Genomic DNA, 24,849 nt, shown 5'->3' on the forward strand with positions numbered 1-24,849 from the left:
CCGGGGGGGGGGGGGGAAGCAGAGGGGCTCGCGGCAGAGCCAGGCCGGGGGGGGGAAGCAGAGGGGCCCGCGGCAGAGCCAGGCTGGGGGGGGGAAGCAGAGGGGCTCGCGGCAGAGCCAGGCTGGAGGGGGAAGCAGAGGGGCCCGCGGCAGAGCCAGGCTGGGGGGGGGGGCAGAGGGGCTCGCGGCAGAGCCAGGCTGGAGGGGGAAGCAGAGGGGCTCGCGGCAGAGCCAGGCCGGGGGGGGGAAGCAGAGGGGCTCGCGGCAGAGCCAGGCCGGGGGGGGAAGCAGAGGGGCTCGCGGCAGAGCCAGGCTGGGGGGGGGAAGCAGAGGGGCTCGCGGCAGAGCCAGGCTGGGGGGGGAAGCAGAGGGGCCCGCGGCAGAGCCAGGCTGGGGGGGGAAGCAGAGGGGCCCGCGGCAGAGCCAGGCTGGGGGGGGGAAGCAGAGGGGCTCGCGGCAGAGCCAGGCTGGGCGGGGGGGCAGAGGGGCTCGCGGCAGAGCCAGGCTGGGGGGGGGAAGCAGAGGGGCTCGTGGCAGAGCCAGGCTGGGGGGGGGAAGCAGAGGGGCTCGCGGCAGAGCCAGGCTGGAGGGGGAAGCAGAGGGGCTCGCGGCAGAGCCAGGCTGGGGGGGGGGAAGCAGAGGGGCTCGCGGCAGAGCCAGGCTGGGGGGGGGAAGCAGAGGGGCTCGCGGCAGAGCCAGGCTGGGGGGGGGAAGCAGAGGGGCTCGCGGCAGAGCCAGGCTGGGGGGGGGAAGCAGAGGGGCTCGCGGCAGAGCCAGGCTGGGGGGGGGAAGCAGAGGGGCCTGCGGCAGAGCCAGGCTGGGGGGGGAAGCAGAGGGGCCCGCGGCAGAGCCAGGCTGCAGGGGGCAGAGGAGGCCGGGGGGGTGGCCGGCCGGGCGCGGGAGGCTGGCCGGGTGCAGGGCTCCCCAGGGTGGGGCCAGGCTGCGGGGGGCAGAGGAGGCCTGGGGGGGGTGGCCAGGTGCAGGGCTCCCCAGGGTGGGGCAGGCTGCGGGGGGGTGGCCGGGTGCAGGGCTCCCCAGGGTGGGGCCAGGCTGCGGGGGGCAGAGGAGGCCTGGGGGGGGTGGCCAGGTGCAGGGCTCCCCAGGGTGGGGCAGGCTGCGGGGGGGTGGCCGGGTGCAGGGCTCCCCGGGGTGGGGCCAGGCTGCGGGGGGGTGGCCGGGTGCAGGGCTCCCCGGGGTGGGGCCAGGCTGCGGGGGGGTGGCCGGGTGCAGGGCCCCCCGGGGTGGGGCAGGCTGGGGGGGGTGGCCGGGTGCAGGGCCCCCCGGGGTGGGGCAGGCTGCGGGGGGGTGGCCGGGTGCAGGGCTCCCCAGGGTGGGGCAGGCTGGGGGGGGTGGCCGGGTGCAGGGCCCCCCGGGGTGGGGCAGGCTGCGGGGGGGTGGCCGGGTGCAGGGCCCCCCGGGGTGGGGCCAGGCTGCGGGGGGGTGGCCGGGTGCAGGGCCCCCCGGGGTGGGGCAGGCTGGGGGGGGTGGCCGGGTGCAGGGCCCCCCGGGGTGGGGCAGGCTGGGGGGGGTGGCCGGGTGCAGTGCCCCCCGGGGTGGGGCAGGCTGCGGGGGGGTGGCCGGGTGCAGGGCTCCCCAGGGTGGGGCAGGCTGGGGGGGGTGGCCGGGTGCAGGGCCCCCCGGGGTGGGGCCAGGCTGCGGGGGGGTGGCCGGGTGCAGGGCCCCCCGGGGTGGGGCAGGCTGGGGGGGGTGGCCGGGTGCAGGGCCCCCCGGGGTGGGGCAGGCTGCGGGGGGGTGGCCGGGTGCAGGGCCCCCCGGGGTGGGGCAGGCTGGGGGGGGTGGCCGGGTGCAGGGCCCCCCGGGGTGGGGCAGGCTGCGGGGGGGCAGAGGAGGCCGGGGGGGGGTGGCCGGGTGCAGGGCTCCCCAGGGTGGGGCCAGGCTGCGGGGGGGTGGCCGGGTGCAGGGCCCCCCGGGGTGGGGCCAGGCTGCGGGGGGGTGGCCGGGTGCAGGGCCCCCCGGGGTGGGGCAGGCTGGGGGGGGTGGCCGGGTGCAGGGCCCCCCGGGGTGGGGCAGGCTGGGGGGGGTGGCCGGGTGCAGGGCCCCCCGGGGTGGGGCAGGCTGGGGGGGGTGGCCGGGTGCAGGGCCCCCCGGGGTGGGGCAGGCTGGGGGGGGTGGCCGGGTGCAGGGCTCCCCGGGGTGGGGCAGGCTGGGGGGGGTGGCCGGGTGCAGGGCTCCCCGGGGTGGGGCAGGCTGGGGGGGGTGGCCGGGTGCAGGGCCCCCCGGGGTGGGGCAGGCTGCGGGGGGGTGGCCGGGTGCAGGGCTCCCCGGGGTGGGGCAGGCTGGGGGGGGTGGCCGGGTGCAGGGCCCCCCGGGGTGGGGCAGGCTGCGGGGGGGTGGCCGGGTGCAGGGCTCCCCGGGGTGGGGCCAGGCTGCGGGGGGGTGGCCGGGTGCAGGGCCCCCCGGGGTGGGGCAGGCTGGGGGGGGTGGCCGGGTGCAGGGCTCCCCGGGGTGGGGCCAGGCTGCGGGGGGGTGGCCGGGTGCAGGGCTCCCCGGGGTGGGGCCAGGCTGCGGGGGGGTGGCCGGGTGCAGGGCTCCCCGGGGTGGGGCCAGGCTGCGGGGGGGTGGCCGGGTGCAGGGCTCCCCGGGGTGGGGCCAGGCTGCGGGGGGGTGGCCGGGTGCAGGGCTCCCCAGGGTGGGGCAGGCTGGGGGGGGTGGCCGGGTGCAGGGCTCCCCAGGGTGGGGCAGGCTGGGGGGGGTGGCCGGGTGCAGGGCTCCCCAGGGTGGGGCAGGCTGCGGGGGGGGTGGCCGGGTGCAGGGCCCCCCGGGGTGGGGCAGGCTGGGGGGGGTGGCCGGGTGCAGGGCCCCCCGGGGTGGGGCAGGCTGCGGGGGGCACTCACCCTGCACCAGCTCCATGACTATGTAGATGGGCTGCTTCTGGGTGCAGACGCCGATGAGCCGCACGATGTTGGGGTGGCTGTACTGCTTCAGGATCCTGGGCGAGGCAGCCGGCCCCCGTCACGCACGGGGCAGGGGCCAGGCCATCGGCAGCAAGGGGGCTGCCAGGGCCTCCCACAGCTCGGCTGGACCTAGCTCCCCCCAGGAGCCCGGGCTTGGGGACCCCGCCCTGCTGGAACCCCTCGGCCTTGCTGGGATTCCCGGGGACCCCCTGGCTCTGAGGGGACCCCTTGACCCTGAGGGGACCCCCTGGCCCTGAGGGGACCCCCTGGCCCTGAGGGGGACACCCTGGCCCTATGGGGACCCCCTGACCCTGATGGAGACCCCCTGGCTCTGAGGGGACCCCCTGACCCTAATGGGGACCCCCTGACCCTGAGGGGGACCCCCTGACCCTGATGGAGACCCCCTGACCCTAATGGGGACCCCCTGACCCTGATGGGGACCCCCTGGCTCTGAGGGGACCCCCTGGCCCTATGGGGACCCCCTGACCCTGATGGGGACCCCCTGGCTCTGAGGGGACCCCCTGACCCTAATGGGGACCCCCTGACCCTGATGGGGACCCCCGGCCCTCAGCGCTAGGGGTGCCCCATGCTCCAGGAGAAGATTTTCATCCAGAAAAGCTGTTTTGATTGAAGTGTAAGCAAGGCCCACGTCCCCAAAGCCCCCGCTGGCAGACACCCCAGGGCAGCACAACGTGTAAGAGGGGGCAGAGGCCTGCGGTGCCTGGGTGGGGCAGAGGACAGTGGGGCCGGGGGCAGAGGCCTGGGGTACTTGGGGGGCAGAGGCCTGGGGCGCTTGGGGGGCAGAGGCCAGTGGGGCCGGGGAGAGGCCCGTGGCGCTTGGGGGGCAGAGGTCAGTGGGGCTGGGGAGAGGCCCACGGTGCTTGGGGGGCAGAGGCCAGTGGGGCCAGGGGCAGAGGCCAGTGGGGCCGGGGAGAGGCCCGTGGCGCTTGGGGGGCAGAGGCCAGTGGGGCCGTGGAGAGGCCCGCGGCGCTTGGGGGGCAGAGGCCAGTGGGGCTGGGGAGAGGCCAGTGGGGCCGTGGAGAGGCCCGCGGCGCTTGGGGGGCAGAGGCCAGTGGGGCTGGGGAGAGGCCAGTGGGGCCGTGGAGAGGCCCGCGGCGCTTGGGGGGCAGAGGCCAGTGGGGCTGGGGAGAGGCCCGCGGCACTTGGGGGGCAGAGGCCAGTGGGGCCGTGGAGAGGCCCGCGGCGCTTGGGGGGCAGAGGCCAGTGGGGCTGGGGAGAGGCCAGTGGGGCCGTGGAGAGGCCCGCGGCGCTTGGGGGGCAGAGGCCAGTGGGGCTGGGGAGAGGCCAGTGGGGCCGTGGAGAGGCCCGCGGCGCTTGGGGGGCAGAGGCCAGTGGGGCTGGGGAGAGGCCCGCGGCACTTGGGGGGCAGAGGCCAGTGGGGCCGGGGAGAGGCCTGCGGCGCTTGGGGGGCAGAGGCCAGTGGGGCCGGGGAGAGGCCAGTGGGGCCGGGGAGAGGCCTGCGGCGCTTGGGGGGCAGAGGCCAGTGGGGCCGGGGAGAGGCCAGTGGGACTGGGGAGAGGCCTGCGGCGCTTGGGGGGCAGAGGCCAGTGGGGCCGGGGAGAGGCCAGTGGGGCTGGGGAGAGGCCTGCGGCGCTTCGGGGGCAGAGGCCAGTGGGGCCGGGGAGAGGCCAGTGGGGCCGGGGAGAGGCCCGTGGCGCTTGGGGGGCAGAGGTCAGTGGGGCTGGGGAGAGGCCCACGGTGCTTGGGGGGCAGAGGCCAGTGGGGCCAGGGGCAGAGGCCAGTGGGGCCGGGGAGAGGCCCGTGGCGCTTGGGGGGCAGAGGCCAGTGGGGCCGTGGAGAGGCCCGCGGCGCTTGGGGGGCAGAGGCCAGTGGGGCTGGGGAGAGGCCAGTGGGGCCGTGGAGAGGCCCGCGGCGCTTGGGGGGCAGAGGCCAGTGGGGCTGGGGAGAGGCCAGTGGGGCCGTGGAGAGGCCCGCGGCGCTTGGGGGGCAGAGGCCAGTGGGGCTGGGGAGAGGCCCGCGGCACTTGGGGGGCAGAGGCCAGTGGGGCCGTGGAGAGGCCCGCGGCGCTTGGGGGGCAGAGGCCAGTGGGGCTGGGGAGAGGCCAGTGGGGCCGTGGAGAGGCCCGCGGCGCTTGGGGGGCAGAGGCCAGTGGGGCTGGGGAGAGGCCAGTGGGGCCGTGGAGAGGCCCGCGGCGCTTGGGGGGCAGAGGCCAGTGGGGCTGGGGAGAGGCCCGCGGCACTTGGGGGGCAGAGGCCAGTGGGGCCGGGGAGAGGCCTGCGGCGCTTGGGGGGCAGAGGCCAGTGGGGCCGGGGAGAGGCCAGTGGGGCCGGGGAGAGGCCTGCGGCGCTTGGGGGGCAGAGGCCAGTGGGGCCGGGGAGAGGCCAGTGGGGCTGGGGAGAGGCCTGCGGCGCTTGGGGGGCAGAGGCCAGTGGGGCCGGGGAGAGGCCAGTGGGGCTGGGGAGAGGCCTGCGGCGCTTCGGGGGCAGAGGCCAGTGGGGCCGGGGAGAGGCCAGTGGGGCCGGGGAGAGGCCTGCGGTGCTTGGGGGGCAGAGGCCAGTGGGGCCGGGGAGAGGCCAGTGGGGCTGGGGAGAGGCCTGCGGCGCTTGGGGGGCAGAGGCCAGTGGGGCCGGGGAGAGGCCAGTGGGGCCGGGGAGAGGCCTGCGGCGCTTGGGGGGCAGAGGCCAGTGGGGCCGGGGAGAGGCCTGCGGCGCTTGGGGGGCAGAGGCCAGTGGGGCCGGGGAGAGGCCAGTGGGGCCGTGGAGAGGCCCGCGGCGCTTGGGGGGCAGAGGCCAGTGGGGCCGTGGAGAGGCCAGTGGGGCCGGGGAGAGGCCAGTGGGGCCGTGGAGAGGCCCGCGGCGCTTGGGGGGCAGAGGCCAGTGGGGCCGGGGAGAGGCCTGCGGCGCTTGGGGGGCAGAGGCCAGTGGGGCCGGGGAGAGGCCAGTGGGGCTGGGGAGAGGCCTGCGGCGCTTGGGGGGCAGAGGCCAGTGGGGCTGGGGAGAGGCCAGTGGGGCGGGGGAGAGGCCAGTGGGGCCGGGGAGAGGCCAGTGGGGCCGTGGAGAGGCCCGCGGCGCTTGGGGGGCAGAGGCCAGTGGGGCCGGGGAGAGGCCAGTGGGGCCGGGGAGAGGCCAGTGGGGCCGTGGAGAGGCCCGCGGCGCTTGGGGGGCAGAGGCCAGTGGGGCCGGGGAGAGGCCTGCGGCGCTTGGGGGGCAGAGGCCAGTGGGGCCGGGGAGAGGCCAGTGGGGCTGGGGAGAGGCCTGCGGCGCTTGGGGGGCAGAGGCCAGTGGGGCCGGGGAGAGGCCAGTGGGGCCGGGGAGAGGCCTGCGGCGCTTGGGGGGCAGAGGCCAGTGGGGCTGGGGAGAGGCCAGTGGGGCGGGGGAGAGGCCAGTGGGGCCGGGGAGAGGCCAGTGGGGCCGGGGAGAGGCCAGTGGGGCCGGGGAGAGGCCCGCGGCGCTTGGGGGGCAGAGGCCAGTGGGGCCGGGGAGAGGCCAGTGGGGCCGGGGAGAGGCCAGTGGGGCCGGGGAGAGGCCTGCGACACCTGTGGGGTTCTGTACAGACCTGGCTTCCTGCAGGAATTTGGCCTTGAGCTCGGGGGGCAGGGTTTCGCGGCAGGACTTCACGGCCACCGGGGTGTTGTCAGCGCGCAGGCGGCCGCTCAGCACCTCCCCGAAGTTCCCCTGCGGACGACGCAAACGCAGGCGTTGCCCCTGCTCCCCGAGTCCCGCCGGGCCGGGCCCTGGTCTGCCCTGCCCCCCCCAGCCCGCCCCGCGGGTGAGGGCGTGAGGGCGGGGACGGGAGTCCCTCGGTTCGCTTTGCCGTGTGTGACCCTACTGCCCTGGGCCGTTCTGGAGTGACTGTGCGTGCCTCAGTTTCCCCGGGCACTGCAGCGCTAGCTGGACGAGGGCCCGACTCACGGGGCCGTGTGTTCAGCACCCTGGGCCTGGAAGCAGGACGAAGGAGGGGGCGGGCGGCCTGGAGGGCTGGGTGGGGAGTTTGGTTTTCCGGCTGGCTGGGGGGGGTCTGGCTGGCCGGGGGGGCCAGGCAAGGGCCCAGAGCTGGGGCATTGGGTCCCCCTCTCCCCAGGCAGGGCTGCATGGTGTCCCTGGGAGCCGGTGTCCCCTCTGCGCTCCCGGGGGCTGGAGAGCTGGCACAGGGCGACGGCGCCAGTCGGGAGCAGGGGGCGACTCCCTCCCCAGCAGGGTCCTCCGCAGGGCGGGCGCCCGCAGGCAGAGTCCCCCAGGCTCGCGGGGGCTCCCGGCCTGGCAGCGCCAGGGTAGCTCAGTGGCCAGGCCTGGGGCGTAGGGCCAGAGCACCGGGCCGAGTGCTGACCGGCGGGGGCGGGGCTGAGACACCTGCCACCGATTGCTTGTGCTGAATGGAAACCAATGTGCATATTGGCCCCCCCCGCCGTGGGCCCCTGGGCCCCCGGGCCCCACGTGCCGAGAGAAGCCGCTCTCTGCAGGCAGACTCAAGGCCCGCGGCTCGGCCAAGCCCGGCGCGGGGACGGGCAGCCCACGAGTGTCAGGGACACAGGCTGCCCGTCCCAGAGACAGGGCCGGCTCAGCGAGCCACGCACCGGGGTGGACTGGGGGGACGGGGTGGGGGCCAGGCTGTAGGGAGCTAGCTCGGCCAGGCCCGGCGCGGGGACGGGCAGCCCACGAGTGTCAGGGACACAGGCTGCCCGTCCCAGAGACAGGGCCGGCTCAGCGAGCCACGCACCGGGGTGGACTGGGGGGACGGGGTGGGGGCCAGGCTGTAGGGAGCTAGCTCGGCCAGGCCCGGCGCGGGGACGGGCAGCCCACGAGTGTCAGGGACACAGGCTGCCCGTCCCAGAGACAGGGCCGGCTCAGCGAGCCACGCACCGGGGTGGACTGGGGGGACGGGGTGGGGGCCAGGCTGTAGGGAGCTCAGCTCGGCCAGGCCCGGCTGTGTGACCCCCCGATGGCCCCACTGGTTGGTCCTTGGGGCCCCGCGGGGCTTTGCTGCTGCAAAGGGCCAGGTGGCACCGGGCCAGGCCGGGCGGGGCTGCCGGAGGGAGGGCTGGTCCGGAGCTGTGCTGTAGTGTCCGTACCTTGCTGGTCGCTAGGCCTGGGCTGTGGGTGACCCCTACTGGCCGGTGTCCAGAGCACTGCCAGCAGGTGGGCTGCGTAAGACCCGACCGGTCTGACCGGTTGAGGGCAGCGAGGGAACTAGGAGGTGAGGGTCGGGGAAGGGCAGTCTGGGGCTGGAATCATGGAGGAACCAGTCTAAGGAGGGGCTGGAACCCAGGGCCAGGGACCCATCTCAGGGGGCTGCGGCTGCCTGGCCCTGACCCCTGTAGCCACGTCCCGTCTGTGCGGGGCTGCGCCTGGAGCAGCGATAACCCCCCGTTCTACTGCCTGGGGGAGCCTGTTCTTGCTGCTCCGGGGGTGCAGGGTTGGGGGCCCGACGCGCCGTCACAGTGACACCCCAGCAGGGCTGGCCCAGGTGTCCTGGTCCCACAGGAAGTTCTTGGGGGCCCAGCGCCCCAGGCCGGGCTGCCAGGCCTCAGCAACCAGCGCCCCAGGGACCTGGGCCTGCCCGGCCAGTGAGCCGAGTTCCCGGGGCCGAGGGGCGGGGAGCCCGTCCTGCGGGGGCAGTTACCGAGCTCAGGCCCGGCAGGGTCCTTCTCTGCTCAGAGGCCCTGCAGACTGGCAGCCTGCAAGTCACAAGGGAGCCCAGGGAGGGGAGGGGCTACACTGAGGGGGTGACGCCAGAGCCTGGGGGGAGGGGGTGATGCCGGAGCCTGGGGGGAGGGGCTACACTGAGGGGGTGACGCCGGAGCCTGGGGGGAGGGGCTACACTGAGGGGGTGACGCCGGAGCCTGGGGGGAGGGGGTGATGCCGGAGCCTGGGGGGAGGGGCTACACTGAGGGGGTGACGCCGGAGCCTGGGGGGAGGGGGTGATGCCGGAGCCTGGAGGGAGGGGCTACACTGAGGGGGTGACACCAGAGCCTGGGGGGAGGGGCTACACTGAGGGGGTGACGCCAGAGCCTGGGGGGAGGGGCTACACTGAGGGGGTGACGCCAGAGCCTGGGGGGAGGGGCTACACTGAGGGGGTGACGCCGGAGCCCGGGCTATGCTGGAGCCCAGGGAGGGGGGCATGTTGAGCCCCAGGGTGAGAGCAGGATTTCGGGGCGCGGCCCGCGGTGCCCTGCACTCACCCGGCCGATGCGCTCGCCCAGCAGCACGTCCTCGTGGTTCAGCACCCACTTGTCCTGGGGAAGGGAGGCAGGAGTCAAAGGGCGGGCCCAGCCCCTCTGCCCCGGCTCTGCCTGCAGACGCAGGGCGCGGGGGGGCACCCCATGGGCTCAGACCTTCCGCGTCGTCCCCACTTAACAAATCTCCCAACAACAGAGACCCAGGCCCGTTTCCCCGGAGACTTTCAGCTGCCCTTGGCCATAAGTCCCCCCCCCCCGCAGAGCCCTGAGCGGGGATCCCCTCCCCCCCCCACAGAGCCCTGAGCGGGGATCCCCTCCCCCCCCCCGCAGAGCCCTGAGCGGGGATCCCCTCCCCCCCAGCAGAGCCCTGAGCGGGATGCCCCCCCCAGCAGAGCCCTGAGCGGGGATCCCCTTCCCCCCCCCACAGAGCCCTGGGCGGGATGCCCCCAGCAGAGCCCTGAGCGGGGATCCCCTCCCCCCCCCCGCAGAGCCCTGAGCGGGGATCCCCCCCCCGCAGAGCCCTGAGCGGGGATCCCCTTCCCCCCCCCCCACAGAGCCCTGGGCGGGATGCCCCCCAGCAGAGCCCTGAGCGGGGATCCCCTCCCCCCCCCCGCAGAGCCCTGAGCGGGGATCCCCCCCCCCCGCAGAGCCCTGAGCAGGATGCCCCCCCCCGCAGAGCCCTGAGCGGGGATCCCCTCCCCCCCCTGCAGAGCCCTGAGCGGGGATCCCCCCCCCTGCAGAGCCCTGAGCGGGATGCCCCCAGCACGTGTGGTAGCAGGAGGGCCCAGGCTGTCAGTGGACACGTGGCAGGGGGCACAAAGCTTCGCTGTGGGGCAGAGGCAGAGGCAGAGGCAGCCTCTTGTGGCGCACGGGGGTTGTGGTCACTTGGTCGTGCTGTATTGAGTCCTACTCTCCTGCGCTGCTCTGTGGGTGCCTCAGTTTCCCTGGGCTGGGGACGGGAGCCGTGGGTGTGACTCCCTGCGGGGCCGCCCGGGCTGCACAAGGGCTCCGGCGGCCGTAACCTGAGCCTGGGGGCGGGGCTGCCTGCAGGGCTCTAGCTTGGGGGGCAGGGAGCCGAGGACCCTGGCTCCGGGCCCCGTCCCCAGGCTGGGCTGGGCCGGCTGCCCCGGCTCCTGTAACAAGTCTGGGCTAGGCCGTGTCCCTGGGACCCCACAGACCTTCTCGTCTACCTGCCGCCTGAGAGTCCCCGGGCCGCGGGTGGGGGTTGTCACGGGGTGCGGGGGAGTCGCCGGGCCCTGCCCCCCTCCACAGCCAGGGGGAGTCTCAGGCGGCAGGGAGAAGAGAAGGGTTACTGGTTCCCAGGGACACAGCACAGACTTGTTCCAGGAACCAGGGCAGTCAGTACAATCCATCTTGGGGGTAGGGGGGGCCAGCGCCCCTGCCCGCCCCCCCAGCCAGCTAGACTCCCCTCTCCCTAAACCAGCTGAGAAACTAAACTCACCCCCAGCAACTAGTCTCAGCCCCCAGGCAGCCCCCCCCCCGCCTCGTCCTGCTTCCAGGCCCAAGGTGCTATCTGCGCTCACCTGGGCCTCAGGCCGTGAGACTGAACACACTGCCCCAGTGCCGGGCCCGGCCTCCCCTCCTCGTGCGCAGTGCCCAGGGAAACTGAGGCACGCACCCAGAGTTACTCCAGAACAGCCCAGGACAGTAGAATCTCACACACAACAAAGCAAACCGGGTGAATACAGGGACTACAGGAGTGAATACAGTCGCCTCTATGTCCCAGGGGTGCAGGCCCGGTGACGCCCCCACCCGCTGTGACACTCCTGCTCACAGAACGTGGCACGAACAGGGCTGAGAGCACAAAGCAGGCGTTGAGAACAGGCCCGGGGCAGAAGCCATCGGCACTGGACATGAGTGGAAAGCACACGGGACCGCCGGCTCTCTGGGAGACCGTGGCCCCACTCCCCACAGGGCCCCACCCAGGCATGGCAGCAGTGAGGGGTAGCTGTCTGTACCTGCCGGGGGCGGGGGTCTCCCACGACAGTCAGTCGGTTGCTAGGCTACGGGTGTGGGGGATCGGTGGAGCCCACTGACACCCATCACTCCACCTCGCTTAACAAGGAACCTGGCCGGGCCCCTCCGACCCGTGGTCTGTGGGGCCCTCCTGGCCCATGGTCCCCGCCAGACACGGTACCTTGGGGACGGCCCTGGCCAGGGTGATTCCGCTTCTCTTGGTGATGGGCTGGTGGGACTGCAGGAAGTGGTCGATGAGCAGCGGGATGCTGGGGAAGCCGTCCCCCTCCAGCCGGTACATGTCCTGGGAGAGGAGGAGTGGCTGGGCTCTCACCCCCGTGCCAGCCCTGCTCACGCAGCCCCACCCGCCCCTACACCCCCCCTTTCCCCAGCCTCCCCCGTCCACCCCCCAGCACTCCCTGCAGCCCACAGGTTTGTCTGAGGCGCTTAATGGGGCGTGTGAAAATAAAGATGACGCAATTCTAACTCTGCCAGCCCCTCTCCGGGTAGCAGGGAGGAGCAGTCTTCTAGGCGCTAATAAAGATCCACCAGGCACACTGCTTGTGGTTGTCGCTGATGTCAAGAGAGAAAGCTCAGCAGGGCCCTTGTGATTCAGCGGGATCACACTGCCGCTCTTAGGAGTCAAGAATGTAGATTGTGTTGTGAAGAAAATATCATCAAACCTTAGCAGTGGATACGAATAGAAGCTTTGTGCCAGGAATGAGACTGATACCTGTTGTATGGACAATGTGTCCCTTTCCCATGTGCGGACTGATTGTGTAGTTCCTGGGAGGGGGAGTGAATGGAGTGTGAGTGTTTGGAGACAACACTTTCAGAGTTCAGACGGTGGATGAGGGGAGGGGACTGGAAGACTCAGAGGCACCAAGGTACCACAAATTGGGCCCAGTACAAAGCAGACCGACAGAGGCCATATGGCCGGCCTTGGAGTGTTAAAAAGCAAGTGCTCTGTTACAAACAAGGCAGCCTGGGAATAACCCTGGGAAGGAGACACCAACACACGATGTCAGAGCAAAGAAGAACTCCCAGAGACACAGGGATGAAGCAGAACGGATGGGGATTGATTAAGAGCTGATGAAGCAAAATGCATAGACCTGAATGGGAGAAAAGTGCTATAAAAGATGGAGCGACTTGCACCAATCTCCTGGTCTCGTCTTCTTATCAGCAGGGCTCGACAAACAATGTCATCGACTTGCCCGTGGCGAGGAGATTACGACCTGGAAGAGCTGGCGCAGAGTGATCAGCGCATGCGCAGAACCACGGGAAACTGCGCGGCTGGCGAGCCCTGCTTATAAGCATAACACCCCGGGCAAAGCCACGGCGTGCAGGGCAGTGCCAGCCAGCCCTTTCCGCCTCCCTGGCTGCTGGATTTTAAGGGGTGCAGCCAGGTCTCTGCTGCACCCATGGGAGGGCTGTCCCAAAGTCTGTACAAGGGGCCATGGGAGCTGTCAAATGAAAGCTCACGCTCTCCTGACTCTGTGCGCTGCGGAGCTACGACTATGGACTCGGGGCTGGTCCTGTGACCGTTCTCTGCCTGGCCTGCTGCTGCACGGAAGGACTGTCCAAGGAAGGACTGTGCTAATTAGCACGGCTTCGAGGACAGCGGCTCTCGGAGAGGCCAATACACCTGAGGGATGCGTCTGGAAACCTGCAACCAGCCGGGGCGTAATGGCTGCCGGCGTGTGGAACAGAGACAGGTCACTTGACCACGTGACCCGCTCCAGCTTGGGAGTCACCGGGAATGGATATAAAGTGCCATGAGGGCGTCTCCATCTTGTCTGTGATCTTGCTACTGATCCCGGGTGCAGCCTTTCGAGGGACAGGGCTGGGGAGGGATGCTGACCCATCCTGACATAGGATGTAACCAGAGACTTCTAAGCTGGCAGTTTGTAACATCTCTGCTGAGAGCCTGTATCGAGAACTGGGCAATTCGGTGCGTGTCATGTATTCTCCTTAACAACCTCACTTTCATGCTTTGCTTTCTTTCAGTGATAAACCTTTAGCTTTTAGGAGCTTCAGGGGGTAGCCAAGTTAGTCTGTTAGGGTCTGTCTACACTAGCCCCTAGTTCGAACTAGGGCGGTAATGTAGGCAACCGGAGTAGCAAATGAAGCCCGGGATTTGAATTTCCCAGGCTTCATTTGCATAAAGCCGGGTGCCGCCATTTTTAAATGTCCACTAGTGCGGACTCCGTGCCGCGCGGCTACACACGGCACGGACTTGGTAGTTCGGACTAGGCTTCCTCCCCATTTCACGAGGAGTAACGGTAGTTCAGATTAGGAAGCCTAGTCCAAACTACCTAGTCCGTGCCGTGTGTAGCCGCGCAGCACGGAGTCTGCACTAGCGGACATTTAAAAATGGCGGCGCCCGGCTTTATGCAAATGAAGCCCGGGAAATTCAAATCCCGGGCTTCATTTGCAACTCCGGTTGCCTACATTACCGCCCTAGTTCGAACTAGGGGCTAGTGTAGACAGACCCTTACAGAAGAAACCAACCAATGGTCTGGTAGCACTCTATAGACTAACAAATCCTGTCGATGGGATCATGAGCTTTCGTGGGTGCAGCCCACGTCTTCAGATGACCGGAGTTATGAGTAGGGGATTTGAAAACTTGAAATAAATAGGAGAAGGGAAAGTGTGTGTGTCGGGGGGGGGGGGGGGATATGATGCTTTGTCTCCCTCCCCCCTTCCTGTTTTTTTCTTTAAGTACCTGGAGAATGGGTGCTCAACCTCAGCAGATGAAGATCAAAGTCAATAGACAGATTGCTGGGACAGGAAGGGTACCGCTCAGAGCTGTGAGCACCCTCCAACCCCAATCAAGATTGAGTCCATTAGCGTGTGAATTTAGATTCTAAAGGACGGGCTCAGCATGACCTTGTGGGTAAGATCCCAAGTGCAAACTGCCCTAGGACCTGTGGCTGGTTTCTTGGGAGAACCCGTTCGGGGGAGGGGAGATGGGTCCTGTAGCCCCTCACCTGTGTTAGGCCGGGGGCTGACTGGGGCCCAGGGAGAGCTGGGGTGCCCGAGGGGTTTGGCTCGGGGGGTTCCTGCCGGCCGGATTGGCAGCTGAAGTGCTCGGTGGGACTGGTCTGTCTCCAGTCTGGGGCTGCAAGGAGCCCTGGTTTTGAGCCACTTGTCCTGGGCGGAGCCCTCAGTGGCGCCCAGACCTGGCCCGGCCCAGTGGCGTAGTCGGCAGGACCCGCAGAACTTGGTCAAGTGAGCTTTGGGTCAGGACTCCGCTCTGCTACATTCGGTTTGGCGCTGAGAGCTCGGCTGGGTAAAGAGCAGCTGCGATGAGTCGGCAGAGGCGCTGGAGGCCTGGCGTTGGGCCACAGCTGAGCTCTTCGGGAGCGGCAGAGACGCTGCAGAAGAAAGGAGCAGGCAGGGTGCAGCGAGGGGATCGCAACACCAAAATCAAGAACGGGAGGGATCCGTCTGCGGGCCAGGCAGAGCGTGGCTGAGGCAGGAAGAGAAGCTGCTGGGGGAGCAGACGCGAGCCTGAGCACACACAGAGGAGGGCCGGGCCGGGCCGGGCCGAAGGATCAGACAGGCCAATGAGAGAGCTGCCAGACTTGAACTTCAGCTGCAGAGGATAGAAGAGCGGAAGAGCCTGCGTGCCCCTGGGAGTTCGGTGTGTCGCCCTGGGCTGTGCGGGGGATTCTGGCAGGGCAGACGTGTCTAACCCGGCTGATGCCTTAGCCAGCCCCAGAGCATGCATGCAACGCCTCTCTCCCCTGCAGCTAGCGGAGGGCTGCACTGGGTGTGCGTGTGACCCGGGCAGGTGTCTGTGGCTGGCCGCTTCTGCTGTGACCAAGGGGAGTTCCTGAAATGTTTGCCTGAGGCCGGTGGCCGTGTGCCGGTGCAGGGGAGCAGCGGGCCTGGGAGGGAGGGTTCTGGGGCCTGTCTGATGCCTCAGGGGTGAGGCTGGGACCAGAAGCGGGGCAGGAAGAGCCCAGGGGTCAGGGCAATGCCCCTCGGGGGCAGGTTGCAGGGGGTGGCCGGGCTGAATTCCCCACTGAGGAAGAAGATAAAGTTCTGGAGGGGGATGGGCTGTTGGCTGGTGGTGCTTGTGAAACTGCACTTGCACAAGCGGGAAGCGAGTCGTGCGAGGGAGCAGTGTGTGGAGACTGGCAGTTTGGCTGCTGGGAGGGGCAGTGTGTCAGTGAAGGAAGCTGGCTCAGTCCCGGGCCGTGTGCCTGAGATCAGCCAGGGGTGCTGGGGCGAAGGAGAGACGAGCTCTGGTCCTCTGTCTGGGTGTGTCTACACTAGCTCCCTAGTGCGAACTAGGGTGGTTAATGTAGGCAACCGGAGTTGCAAATGAAGCCCGGGATTTGAATATCCAGGACTTCATTTGCATCTTGCTGGGCGCCGCCATTTTTAAATTCCCGGTAGTTCGTGGAACAAGGTGGAATGATAGTTCGAATTAGAAAGCCTAATGCAAACTACCTAGTCCGTGCCGCGTGTAGCCGCGTGTAGCCGCGTGTAGCCGCGTGTAGCCGCGGGCAGGGAGTCCGAACTACCGGGGATTTAAAAATGGCGGCGCCCAGCAAGATGCAAATGACGCCTGGGATATTTAAATCCTGGGCTTCATTTGCAACTTGGAATGCCGCCATTAACCACCCTAGTTCGAACTGGGGCTGCAGTGTAGACAGGGGAGGGTTTCCTCCTGTCCTGTGCCTGCAGAAGGCGCCCCTCCGCCTGTGATGGCTGAGAGCAGGGCTGTTGTCCGAGTTGGGTCTGGATACGGCTAAGGCCCAGACGGGGTGGCCCTAGGTCGGTGTCTGCTGGGGAGGGATGCTGCGACTGGGGTAGATCCAGGCAGTGTCTCGCCCGGATCCCGGAGATCAGACAGGCTTGTGTTTCGCCCGAGGGAGGCATCTCCAGCCTCGTGTCTCACGCATCCGCCTGCGGGGGCTGCCTAGGAATCGCCGGAGGGGCCAGAGATGGCTCGGGGGCAAGGGGATCTCAGGAGCTGCTTGGGGCTCAGCAGGGCCAGGGGCGGGGGGGCTGCGGTGAAGGAAGCTCACGGGGAAGAGAGCCCTGGCTGTGCTTGGCGCAGTGGAGAGGTCTCCGAGGGACTGAGGGTTGTTCCAGGTGAGGCAGAGACAGCCCGCGGATTGGAGCAGGCTTGTGCTAACCAAGTGACTGTGTGGCCAGCTTGCTGGGAAGCCAGTGTGGTCGGGACAGGGTTGCTCCCGGGTGCCCGAGGAGGGTGGACAGTGAGTGTCTCCGATTCAGGAGAAGGGCTGTGTAGCCAAGTGTGCAGAGCAGAACGGCTGTGTGTCACTCTCCCCAGGATGCAGGAGATGGCGGTTACGCTCCCATCTCTGGACACGGTGGACACTCGTAACTGATCAGGGAACTTAACTGGTTCCATGTGGGAGCAGAGGTTGGAGGTGAAAGGACAGAGATTTTGTAAATTTATGGCTTGTTATTGTTACCCAGCTGACTGGGGGGAGAATGAAAACGCCAAGCCCATTGTGAACAGGGAGGACACACCCAGCCAGCCCTTTGTCTTGGTTAAGCCAGAGACCTCAGGTTTGGAGCCCACAGGGCAAGGGGGAAGGGCCAAATTTGCTTTGGCAAAGGAAAATTGCAGTTTAAACCTGAAGGGCCAAAACTACAAGGGGATGGAGCCAAAGACGTGGCATGTTGACAGCCAGTGGCGTCGATATCCACTGGAGACGGAGCTGTCCCGGGTACTCGTGTTAACTTTTGTAACCAATGGGCTGTTGGCACCAAGAACTGTAAACATGGACAATGCGCGGGCTGCTTTGGAAAACCATTGAACCCGACAAGAGTTGTACCAAGGACAGACTGGCTGTTAAAGGACCCTGTGATGTTGAGATTTCACAGTTAAGGCCTGGAACTGGTCTTGGAACTTCTTTCCAGCCATAATATGCTGTGTGGAAAGGGAAACTGAGGCACACCACCATGACGTTTTCATGGCTAAGGGCCAAGATGCCTACACTATGGGGGATGAGAATTAACTCGGTGCTAATTGGATTTCAGACACTTGCCAGAGCTGGCCTGGACAACTTTACCATTTTCATTGCTCTGGGCATGACCACCTGACACACGGGATCATGCTGCAAAAGCAGATCCGATCCGCTGTGGCTCTTACCAAGCTTTCCCGCGGGTTTGTAAAACCGGCAAGGATCTTGTCTCTGTGACGACCTTGCGGTGATGAGGCCTGCCCAGAACTCGGCAACTGGTGCAGGTCACGTATTCTCCTTAGCGACCTGACTCTCGGGCTTTTCTTTCTCTTGGTAATAACTCTTTCGAGTGTAGATGCTAAAGGACCGGCCCGCGAGGTCTTGTGGGGGAGAGCCAGAGTGCAAACTGACCGGGGATCTGGGACCGGGAGGATCCGTTCGGGGGAGCTGAGGTTGGGTTCTACAGCCCCTCACCTGTGTGTTAGGCCCAGGGCTGGCTGTGGCACAGGGAGAGATGGGGTGTCTGAGGGGTGTTTGTGGCCTGTTTGAAGGTCTCCAGCCCTGGTTTTGAGCAATTTGCCCCGAGCGGTGCCCAGACCCGGCCCGGCCCAGCACACCAGGCACTGGCGAGGGGCTGGGACAAGGGCCCAACGGGGCTCAGGGAGCAGCAGGAAAGCGCCCCACCCCGCGCCCAGCGAGCGGGAGGTTGGGGCCTGGGGCTGCCTGCAAAGCCGCGCCCGGCCCGGCCCGGCCCCGGCCCCCGGCCCGCTCACCTGGCAGGCCTGGATGATGAAGTGCCGGGGCTGCCCGTCCCACAGCACGCTCAGCACGTACTCCTGCTTGCCCTGGCTCTCCCGCACCAGGAAGTCCCCGCGCTGCAGCAGCAGCTCCTGCACCTCCGCCCGGGGGATGGCGCCGTGGTACCAGGCCTGCTCGCACAGGGGCTTCTGCACCTCGGGGAGCAGCGGCACCGGGGGCGGCAGCTGGAGACAGACAGGCTCAGGGGCGAGCCCAGCGGGACCTCCGGGCCCTGCTCCCCCAGACCGAGGGCTCAGGAGACGGGTGGGGGAGGGCCAGGGCACTGGGGCGGGAATGGGTGGGTTGTTTAGCGCAATGGGGGAGGGAGATAGTGGGGCGGGGGGGAGCGGTGGGAAGGGGAGGGAGCAGGGCTGGGTAAGGAAGGAGGTGGGTAGGGCGGGGGGAGGGGATGCACTGGTGTGGGGGAGGGAAGCGGAGAGGTAGGGAGGGGTGAGGAAGGGAAAGGGATAGGTGAGGTAAGGGCAGGGCGGGGGAGGGAAGATATGGGGCAGGGCGGGGGAGGGGAGGGGAGGAAAGGGGAAAGGTAGGGGGAGGGGAGACATGGGGCAGGGAAGGGGAGACTTAGGGGCAGGGCGGGGGAGGGGATAAGAGAGGGAAGGGCAGGGCGGGGGGGGGAGGGGAGACATAGGGGCAGGGCGGGGGAGGGGATAGGAGAGGGAAGGGCGGGGGAGGGGAGCGGAGACATTGGAGCAGGGTGGGGGAGGGGATAGGAGAGGGAAGAGCAGGGTGGGTGAGGGGAGGGGAGATGTAGGGACAGGGCGGGGCGGGGGGGGGATACGGGGGCAGGGCGGGGGGAGGGGATAGGAGAGGGAAGGGCGGGGGGGGGGGGGGGAGACATAGGGGCAGGGTGGGGGAGGGGAGACGTAGGGGCAGGGCGGGGGAGGGGAAGGGGGAGACGTAGGGGCAGGGCGGGGGAGGGGATAGGAGAGGGAAGGGCGGGGGGAGGGGAGACATAGGGGCAGGGCGGGGGAGGGGATAAGAGAGGGGAAGGGCAGGGGAAGGGGAGGGGAGACATAGGGGCAGGGCGGGGGGAGGGGATAGGAGAGGGAAGGGCAGGGCGGGGGAGGGGATAGGAGAGGGAAGGGCGGGGGAGGGGAGACGTAGGGGCAGGGCGGGGGAGGGGATAAGAGAGGGAAGGGCAGGGCGGGGGAAGGGGAGGGGAGACATAGGGGCAGGGCGGGGGAGGGGATAGGAGAGGGAAGAGCAGGGTGGGGGAGGGGAGGGGAGACGTAGGGGCAGGGCGGGGGGGGGAGAGGAGGAGGGAGGGGCAGGGTGGGGCGGGGGGAGGGGAGTCGTAGGGGCAGGGCGGGGCGGGGGAGGGGAGACGTAGGGGCAGGGCGGGGGAGGGGATAGGAGAGGGAAGAGCAGGGCGGGGGAGGGGAGGGGAGACGTAGGGGCGGGGCGGGGGAGGGGAGACATGGGGCAGGGCGGGGCGGGGGAGGGGAGACATGGGGCAGGGCGGGGGGAGGGGGAGAGAGGGGCGGGGCGGGGGAGGGGAGACATGGGGCAGGGTAGGGGGGGGCGGGGGAGGGGAGGGGAGACATGGGGCAGGGCGGGGCGGGGGAGGGGAGACGTAGGGGCGGGGCGGGGGAGGGGAGACATGGGGCAGGGCGGGGCGGGGGAGGGGAGACATGGGGCAGGGCGGGGCGGGGGGAGGGGAGACATGGGGCAGGGCGGGGCGGGGGAGGGGAGACATGGGGCAGGGCGGGGGAGGGGAGACGTAGGGGCGGGGCGGGGGAGGGGAGACATGGGGGCGGGGCGGGGCGGGGGAGGGGAGACATGGGGCAGGGCGGGGCGGGGGAGGGGGCAGGGGCGGGGCGGGGGAGGGGAGACATGGGGCAGGGCGGGGCGGGCAGGCAGCGGCTCGGGGCACTCACCGAGTACTTGGGCCGGAAGATGCCCGAGATGTGATTCTTGAGGGTCTCCAGCGCTCTGGCTCCTGGGCGCTCCGGCTCTGGCTCCTGCCGGGGGCAGAGATGGGTGAGCCGAGGGCCGGGGGGGGAGCTGCGCTCAGCACATAGCAGCACCCACTTCTCCGAGCAAGGCCGAGGCCAGAGCTGGGCAGGGCGGGGCGGGGCGCTGGGGGGGGCTGGCGTGAGGCAGGGCTGTGAGGTGGGGCTCTGGGGAGGGATAGGTGCTATGCCGGGCAGGGCACTGGGGGGCAGGGCTGGGAGGGGGGCACGACTCTGGGGAGCAGGACGGTGGGGGGCAGTGCTGGGAGGTGGGGTGGGGCAGGGCAGTGGGGTGATGGCACGGGGGCACACTCACCGTGGGGGAGAGGGACTGCCCGTTGTCCTGCAGGGGCAGTGCTGGGAGGTGGGGTGGGGCAGGGCAGTGGGGTGATGGCACGGGGGCACACTCACCGTGGGGGAGAGGGACTGCCCGTTGTCCTGCAGGGGCAGTGCTGGGAGGTGGGGTGGGGCAGGGCAGTGGGGTGATGGCACGGGGGCACACTCACCGTGGGGGAGAGGGACTGCCCGTTGTCCTGCAGGGGCAGGGCTGGGAGGGGCGCTGGGGGGGCAGGGCGGAGGGGGCGCTGGGGGGCAGGGCGGGGGGGGCGCTGGGGGGTGGCGGGGGGGCCGCTGGGGGCAGGGCGGGGGGCGCTGGCACGGGGGCACACTCACCGTGGGGGACAGGGACTGGGGGGGGCAGGGCAGGGAGGGCTGGGGGGCTGGGGGGCCGTGGGGGCAGGGCGGGGGCGCTGGGGGGCAGGGCTGGGAGGGCAGGGGCAGGGCTGGGGGGGGGGGGCGCTGGCACGGGGGCACACTCACCGTGGGGGACAGGGACTGCCCGTCGTCCTGCAGCTGGTCCAGCTGGTCCAGGGTGCGGCGCAGAAGGTCCCGCTGGGCCTGCAGCTTGGCCTGGGCGCACAGAGCCACCTGGAGCTGCTGCTGCGCCTCCTGCAGGGCCTGGCGCCTCCCCAGCAGGTGAACCCTGCGCCGCCAGCAACAGGCGCATCTCAGAGCCGGCCCCGCCCCCCGCTCCCCTCCGCCCGGCCCCCCCTCCCCCCGCCCGGCCCCCTCCCCTCCGCCCAGACCCGGCCCCCCCGCCCCTCCGCCCGGCCCCCTCCCCTCCGCCCAGACCCGGCCCCCCCGCTCCCCCTCCGCCCGGCCCCCTCCCTCCGCCCAGACCCGGCCCCCCCCTCCCTCCGCCCGGCCCCCTCCCCTCCGCCCAGACCCGGCCCCCCCGCTCCCCCTCCGCCCGGCCCCTCCCCTCCGCCCAGACCCGGCCCCCCGCTCCCCTCCGCCCGGCCCCCTCCCTCCGCCCAGACCCGGCCCCCCCGCTCCCCTCCGCCCGGTCCCTCCCCCTCCGCCCCCCTCCCCTCCAGACCCGGCCCCCCGCTACCCCTCTGCCCGGTCCCTCCCCCTCCGCCCAGACCCGCCCCCCGCCCCCCCTCCGCCCGGCCCCCCTCCCCTCCGCACAGACCCGGCCCCCCGCTCCCCCTCCGCCCGGCCCCCCTCCACTCCGCCCAGACCCGGCCCCCCCTCCCCCTCCGCCCGGCCCCCTCCCCTCCAGACCCCGCCCCCTCCCCTCCGCCCGGCCCCCTCCACTCCGCCCAGACCCGGCCCCCCGCTACCCCTCCGCCCGCCCCCTCCCCTCCGCCCAGACCCGGCCCCCCCGCTACCCCTCCCGCCCGGTCCCCCCCCCTCCGCCCAGACCCAGACCCCCCGCTACCCCTCCGCCCGGCCCCCCTCCACTCCACCCAGACCCGGCCCCCTCCACCCACCCAGACCCTGCCCCACGCTACCCCTCCGCCCAGACCCGTCCCCCCCGCTACCCCTCCGCCCGGCCCCCCACTCACCCCTCCGCCCCCCTCCCCCCCCGACCCGGCCCCCCCACTCCCCCTCCGCCCAGACCCGTCCCCCCCGCTACCCCTCCGCCCGGCCCCCCCACACCCCTCCGCCCAGACCCGGCCCCGCTACCCCTCCACCCCGGCCCCCCCACTACCCCTCCGCCCAGACCCGGCCCCCCCGCTCCCCTCCGCCCGGCCCCCCCTCCCCTCCGCCCAGACCCGGCCCCCCCGCTACCCCTCCGCCCGGCCCCCTCCACTCCGCCCAGACCCGGCCCCCCCGCTCCCCTCCCCGCCCCGGCCCCTCCCCTCCGCCCAGACCCAGACCCCCCGCTACCCCTCCGCCCGGCCCCCTCCCCCCCACCCCAGACCCGGCCCCCCCTCCGCCCAGACCCTGCCCCCTCGCTCCCGCCCCAGACCCGGCCCCCCCGCTACCCTCCGCCCGGCCCCCTCCCCCCCGCCCAGACCCGCCCCCCGCTACCCCTCCGCCCGGCCCCCTCCTCCCCTCCGCCCAGACCCGTCCCCCCCCCTACCCCTCCGCCCTCGGCCCCTCCCCTCCGCCCAGACCCGGCCCCCCCTACCCCCCCCCGCCCGGCCCCCCACTACCCCTCCGCCCAGACCCGGCCCCCCCCGCTCCCCTCCGCCCGGCCCCCTCCCCTCCGCCCAGACCCGGCCCCCCCGCTCCCCTCCCCGCCCGGCCCCCTCCCCTCCGCCCAGACCCGGCCCCCCCGCGGCCCCCTCCGCCCAGCCCCCTCCCCTCCGCCCAGACCTGGCCCCCCCGCACCTCTCCGCCCTCCCTCCTCCACTCCGCCCCCAGACCCGGCCCCCCGCTACCCCTCTGCCCGGCCCCCCCTCCACTCCGCCCAGACCTGGCCCCCCCGCTCCCCTCCGCCCGGCCCCTCCCCTCCGCCCAGACCCGGCCCCCCCCGCCACCCTCCGCCCGGCCCCCTCCCCTCCGCCCAGACCTGGCCCCCCCACTCCCCCTCCGCCCGGTCCCCCTCCCCCCGCCCAGGCCCCCCCCGCTACCCCTCCGCCCGGCCCCCTCCCCTCCGCCCAGACCCGGCCCCCCCGCTACCCCCTCCCGCCCCTCCCCCTCCCTCCGCCCAGACCTGGCCCCCCCCGCCCCCCCTCCGCCCGGTCCCTCCCCTCTCTGCTCCCGCCTCCCTCCCCCGGGGCCCCCTCCCCCCCGCCCGGCCCGGCCCCCCCGCTCCCCTCCGCCTCCCCTGCCTCCCAGGGCCTTGCTGCTCCTTGGCCCCTGCCACTCCCAGAGTCCCCCCTTCCCTCACCGCTCCCGGGGCCCCAGGCTCCTCTCCTCGCCCAGCAGCTCAGCCTGCAGCTCCTGGACATGTTGCTCTTTGCTGCTCATGCTCTCTGTGGCAGCAGCCAGGTCCTCGTCCACGGCCGTCAGCCTGCAAGAGACACCAGCTAGCAGGGCAGGGGGGAGCCAGCCGGGGGCCCCCAGGGCCAGGGCCGGGCCTGACACCCCCGGGGAACGGGGAGCCAGCCGGGGGCCCCCAGGGCCAGGGCCGGGCCTGACACCCCCGGGGGAACGGGGAGCCAGCTGGGGCCCCCAGGGCCAGGGCCGGGCCTGACACCCCCGGGGGAACGGGGAGCCAGCCGGGGGCCCCCAGGGCCAGGGCCGGGCCTGACACCCCCGGGGGAACGGGGAGCCAGCGGGGGGCCCCCAGGGCCAGGGCCGGGCCTGACACCCCCGGGGGCCAGCCGGGGGCCCCCAGGGCCAGGGCCGGGCCTGACACCCCCGGGGGAACGGGGAGCCAGCTGGGGGCCCCCAGGGCCAGGGCTGGGCCTGACACCCCCGGGGAACGGGGAGCCAGCCGGGGGCCCCCAGGGCCAGGGCCGGGCCTGACACCCCCGGGGGAACGGGGAGCCAGCTGGGGCCCCCAGGGCCAGGGCCGGGCCTGACACCCCCGGGGAACGGGGAGCCAGCCGGGGCCCCCAGGGCCAGGGCTGGGCCTGACACCCCCAGGGCAGCGGGGAGCCAGCCGGGGGCCGCCAGGGCTAGGGCTGGGCCTGACACCCCCAGGGCAGCGGGGAGCCAGCCGGGGGCCCCCAGGGCCAGGGCCGGGCCTGACACCCCCAGGGCAGTGGGGAGCCAGCCGGGGGCCCCCAGGGCCAGGGCCGGGCCTGACACCCCCAGGGAAGTGGGGAGCCAGCCGGGGGCCGCCAGGGCTAGGGCTGGGCCTGACACCCCCAGGGCAGTGGGGAGCCAGCCGGGGGCCGCCAGGGCTAGGGCTGGGCCTGACACCCCCAGGGCAGTGGGGAGCCAGCTGGGGGACCCCAGGGCCAGGGCTGGGCCTGACACCCCCAGGGCAGTGGGGAGCCAGCTGGGGGCCCCCAGGGCCAGGGCCGGGCCTGACACCCCCGGGCAGTGGGGAGCCAGCCGGGGACCCCAGGGCCCAGCTGCCGCCCCCTCCCATGCCCGCTGCCCCCCGCCCCCTGGCCTGTACACACGCGTGCTGCACGCTCTCGATCGTCAGCTCGTTCAGCTGCAGCTGCCCGGGGTCCAGGCCCTCGCCCTCGTCCAGCAGGCTCTCGTCGAAGGCCACCGGGGCCGGGATGTCGCTGGCACACCTGGGGGGACAGTGGCAGGGCTGGGCCGGCGCGGCTCCGCGGGGGGGCAGGCGCGGGGGGCCGCGGGGCGGGGGCCGGACCTGTGCTGCTGGAGGAAGCTGTCGTACTCCGCCGCCGGGTCGATGGCCTGGATGGCGCCCGTGATCTCCTGGTGCACGGAGCCCACCTCCTCCTGCACCAGGCTGGTGACGTCAGCTCCTGCAGGATCTCCTTCCTGCGGGCACAGCCACGGGCAGCTGGACTCCCCGCCCCACCGGCCGGGCCCAGCTTGCCGGGGTGTGGGGGAGCCCCGGGCCCTCCCCCACCCGCAGCCGGCCGGGAGCCCAGAGGGGTCACTGGCTCCCAGGGGCCAGGCGCAGCCAGTGCGATGCCACTGGGGGGAGGGGTGCTGCCACATTCCCTCTTTGCTGTACTGTGCCGGGGGGGGGGGGGGCGTGTGCCTCAGTTTCCCCACACAGGAAAGGGAGAAGGGAGCCAAAGGGCAGGCCGGGCTGCACCAGGCTGGGCAGGGCCGTGGGAAGGGTTAGTCCCGGCAGGGCGAGGACGAGGGAGGGTGTCAGAGGGGCCCGGGCCCCTTCGCCCCAAGGAATGAGTCCGGCAGCCCTGGGTCCTCACGCTGCGCCCAGGGACCCCTTCGCCCCAAGGAAT

At 71.7% G+C, this 24,849-nt stretch overlaps 1 protein-coding gene across 1 annotated transcript in view; it reads right to left on the reverse strand.

Annotated features, from left to right (window-relative positions):
* The window catches only part of FES (FES proto-oncogene, tyrosine kinase), a 49,522-nt gene that overhangs the window by 9,222 nt on the left and 15,451 nt on the right, over window positions 1-24,849 (reverse strand). The window contains 11 exon segments of the mRNA XM_089781870.1: window positions 2,856-2,950; window positions 6,453-6,571; window positions 9,076-9,129; window positions 11,231-11,353; window positions 17,774-17,983; window positions 19,697-19,780; window positions 20,591-20,753; window positions 22,896-23,018; window positions 24,082-24,201; window positions 24,282-24,396; window positions 24,399-24,641. Coding sequence (XP_089637996.1) covers window positions 2,856-2,950; window positions 6,453-6,571; window positions 9,076-9,129; window positions 11,231-11,353; window positions 17,774-17,983; window positions 19,697-19,780; window positions 20,591-20,753; window positions 22,896-23,018; window positions 24,082-24,201; window positions 24,282-24,396; window positions 24,399-24,641 — 1,449 coding nt within the window.

Source organism: Pelodiscus sinensis, chromosome 14 (assembly GCF_052426305.1).
Source record: "Pelodiscus sinensis isolate ZL-2025 chromosome 14, ASM5242630v1, whole genome shotgun sequence".
Classification (NCBI taxonomy): Eukaryota; Metazoa; Chordata; order Testudines; family Trionychidae; genus Pelodiscus; species Pelodiscus sinensis.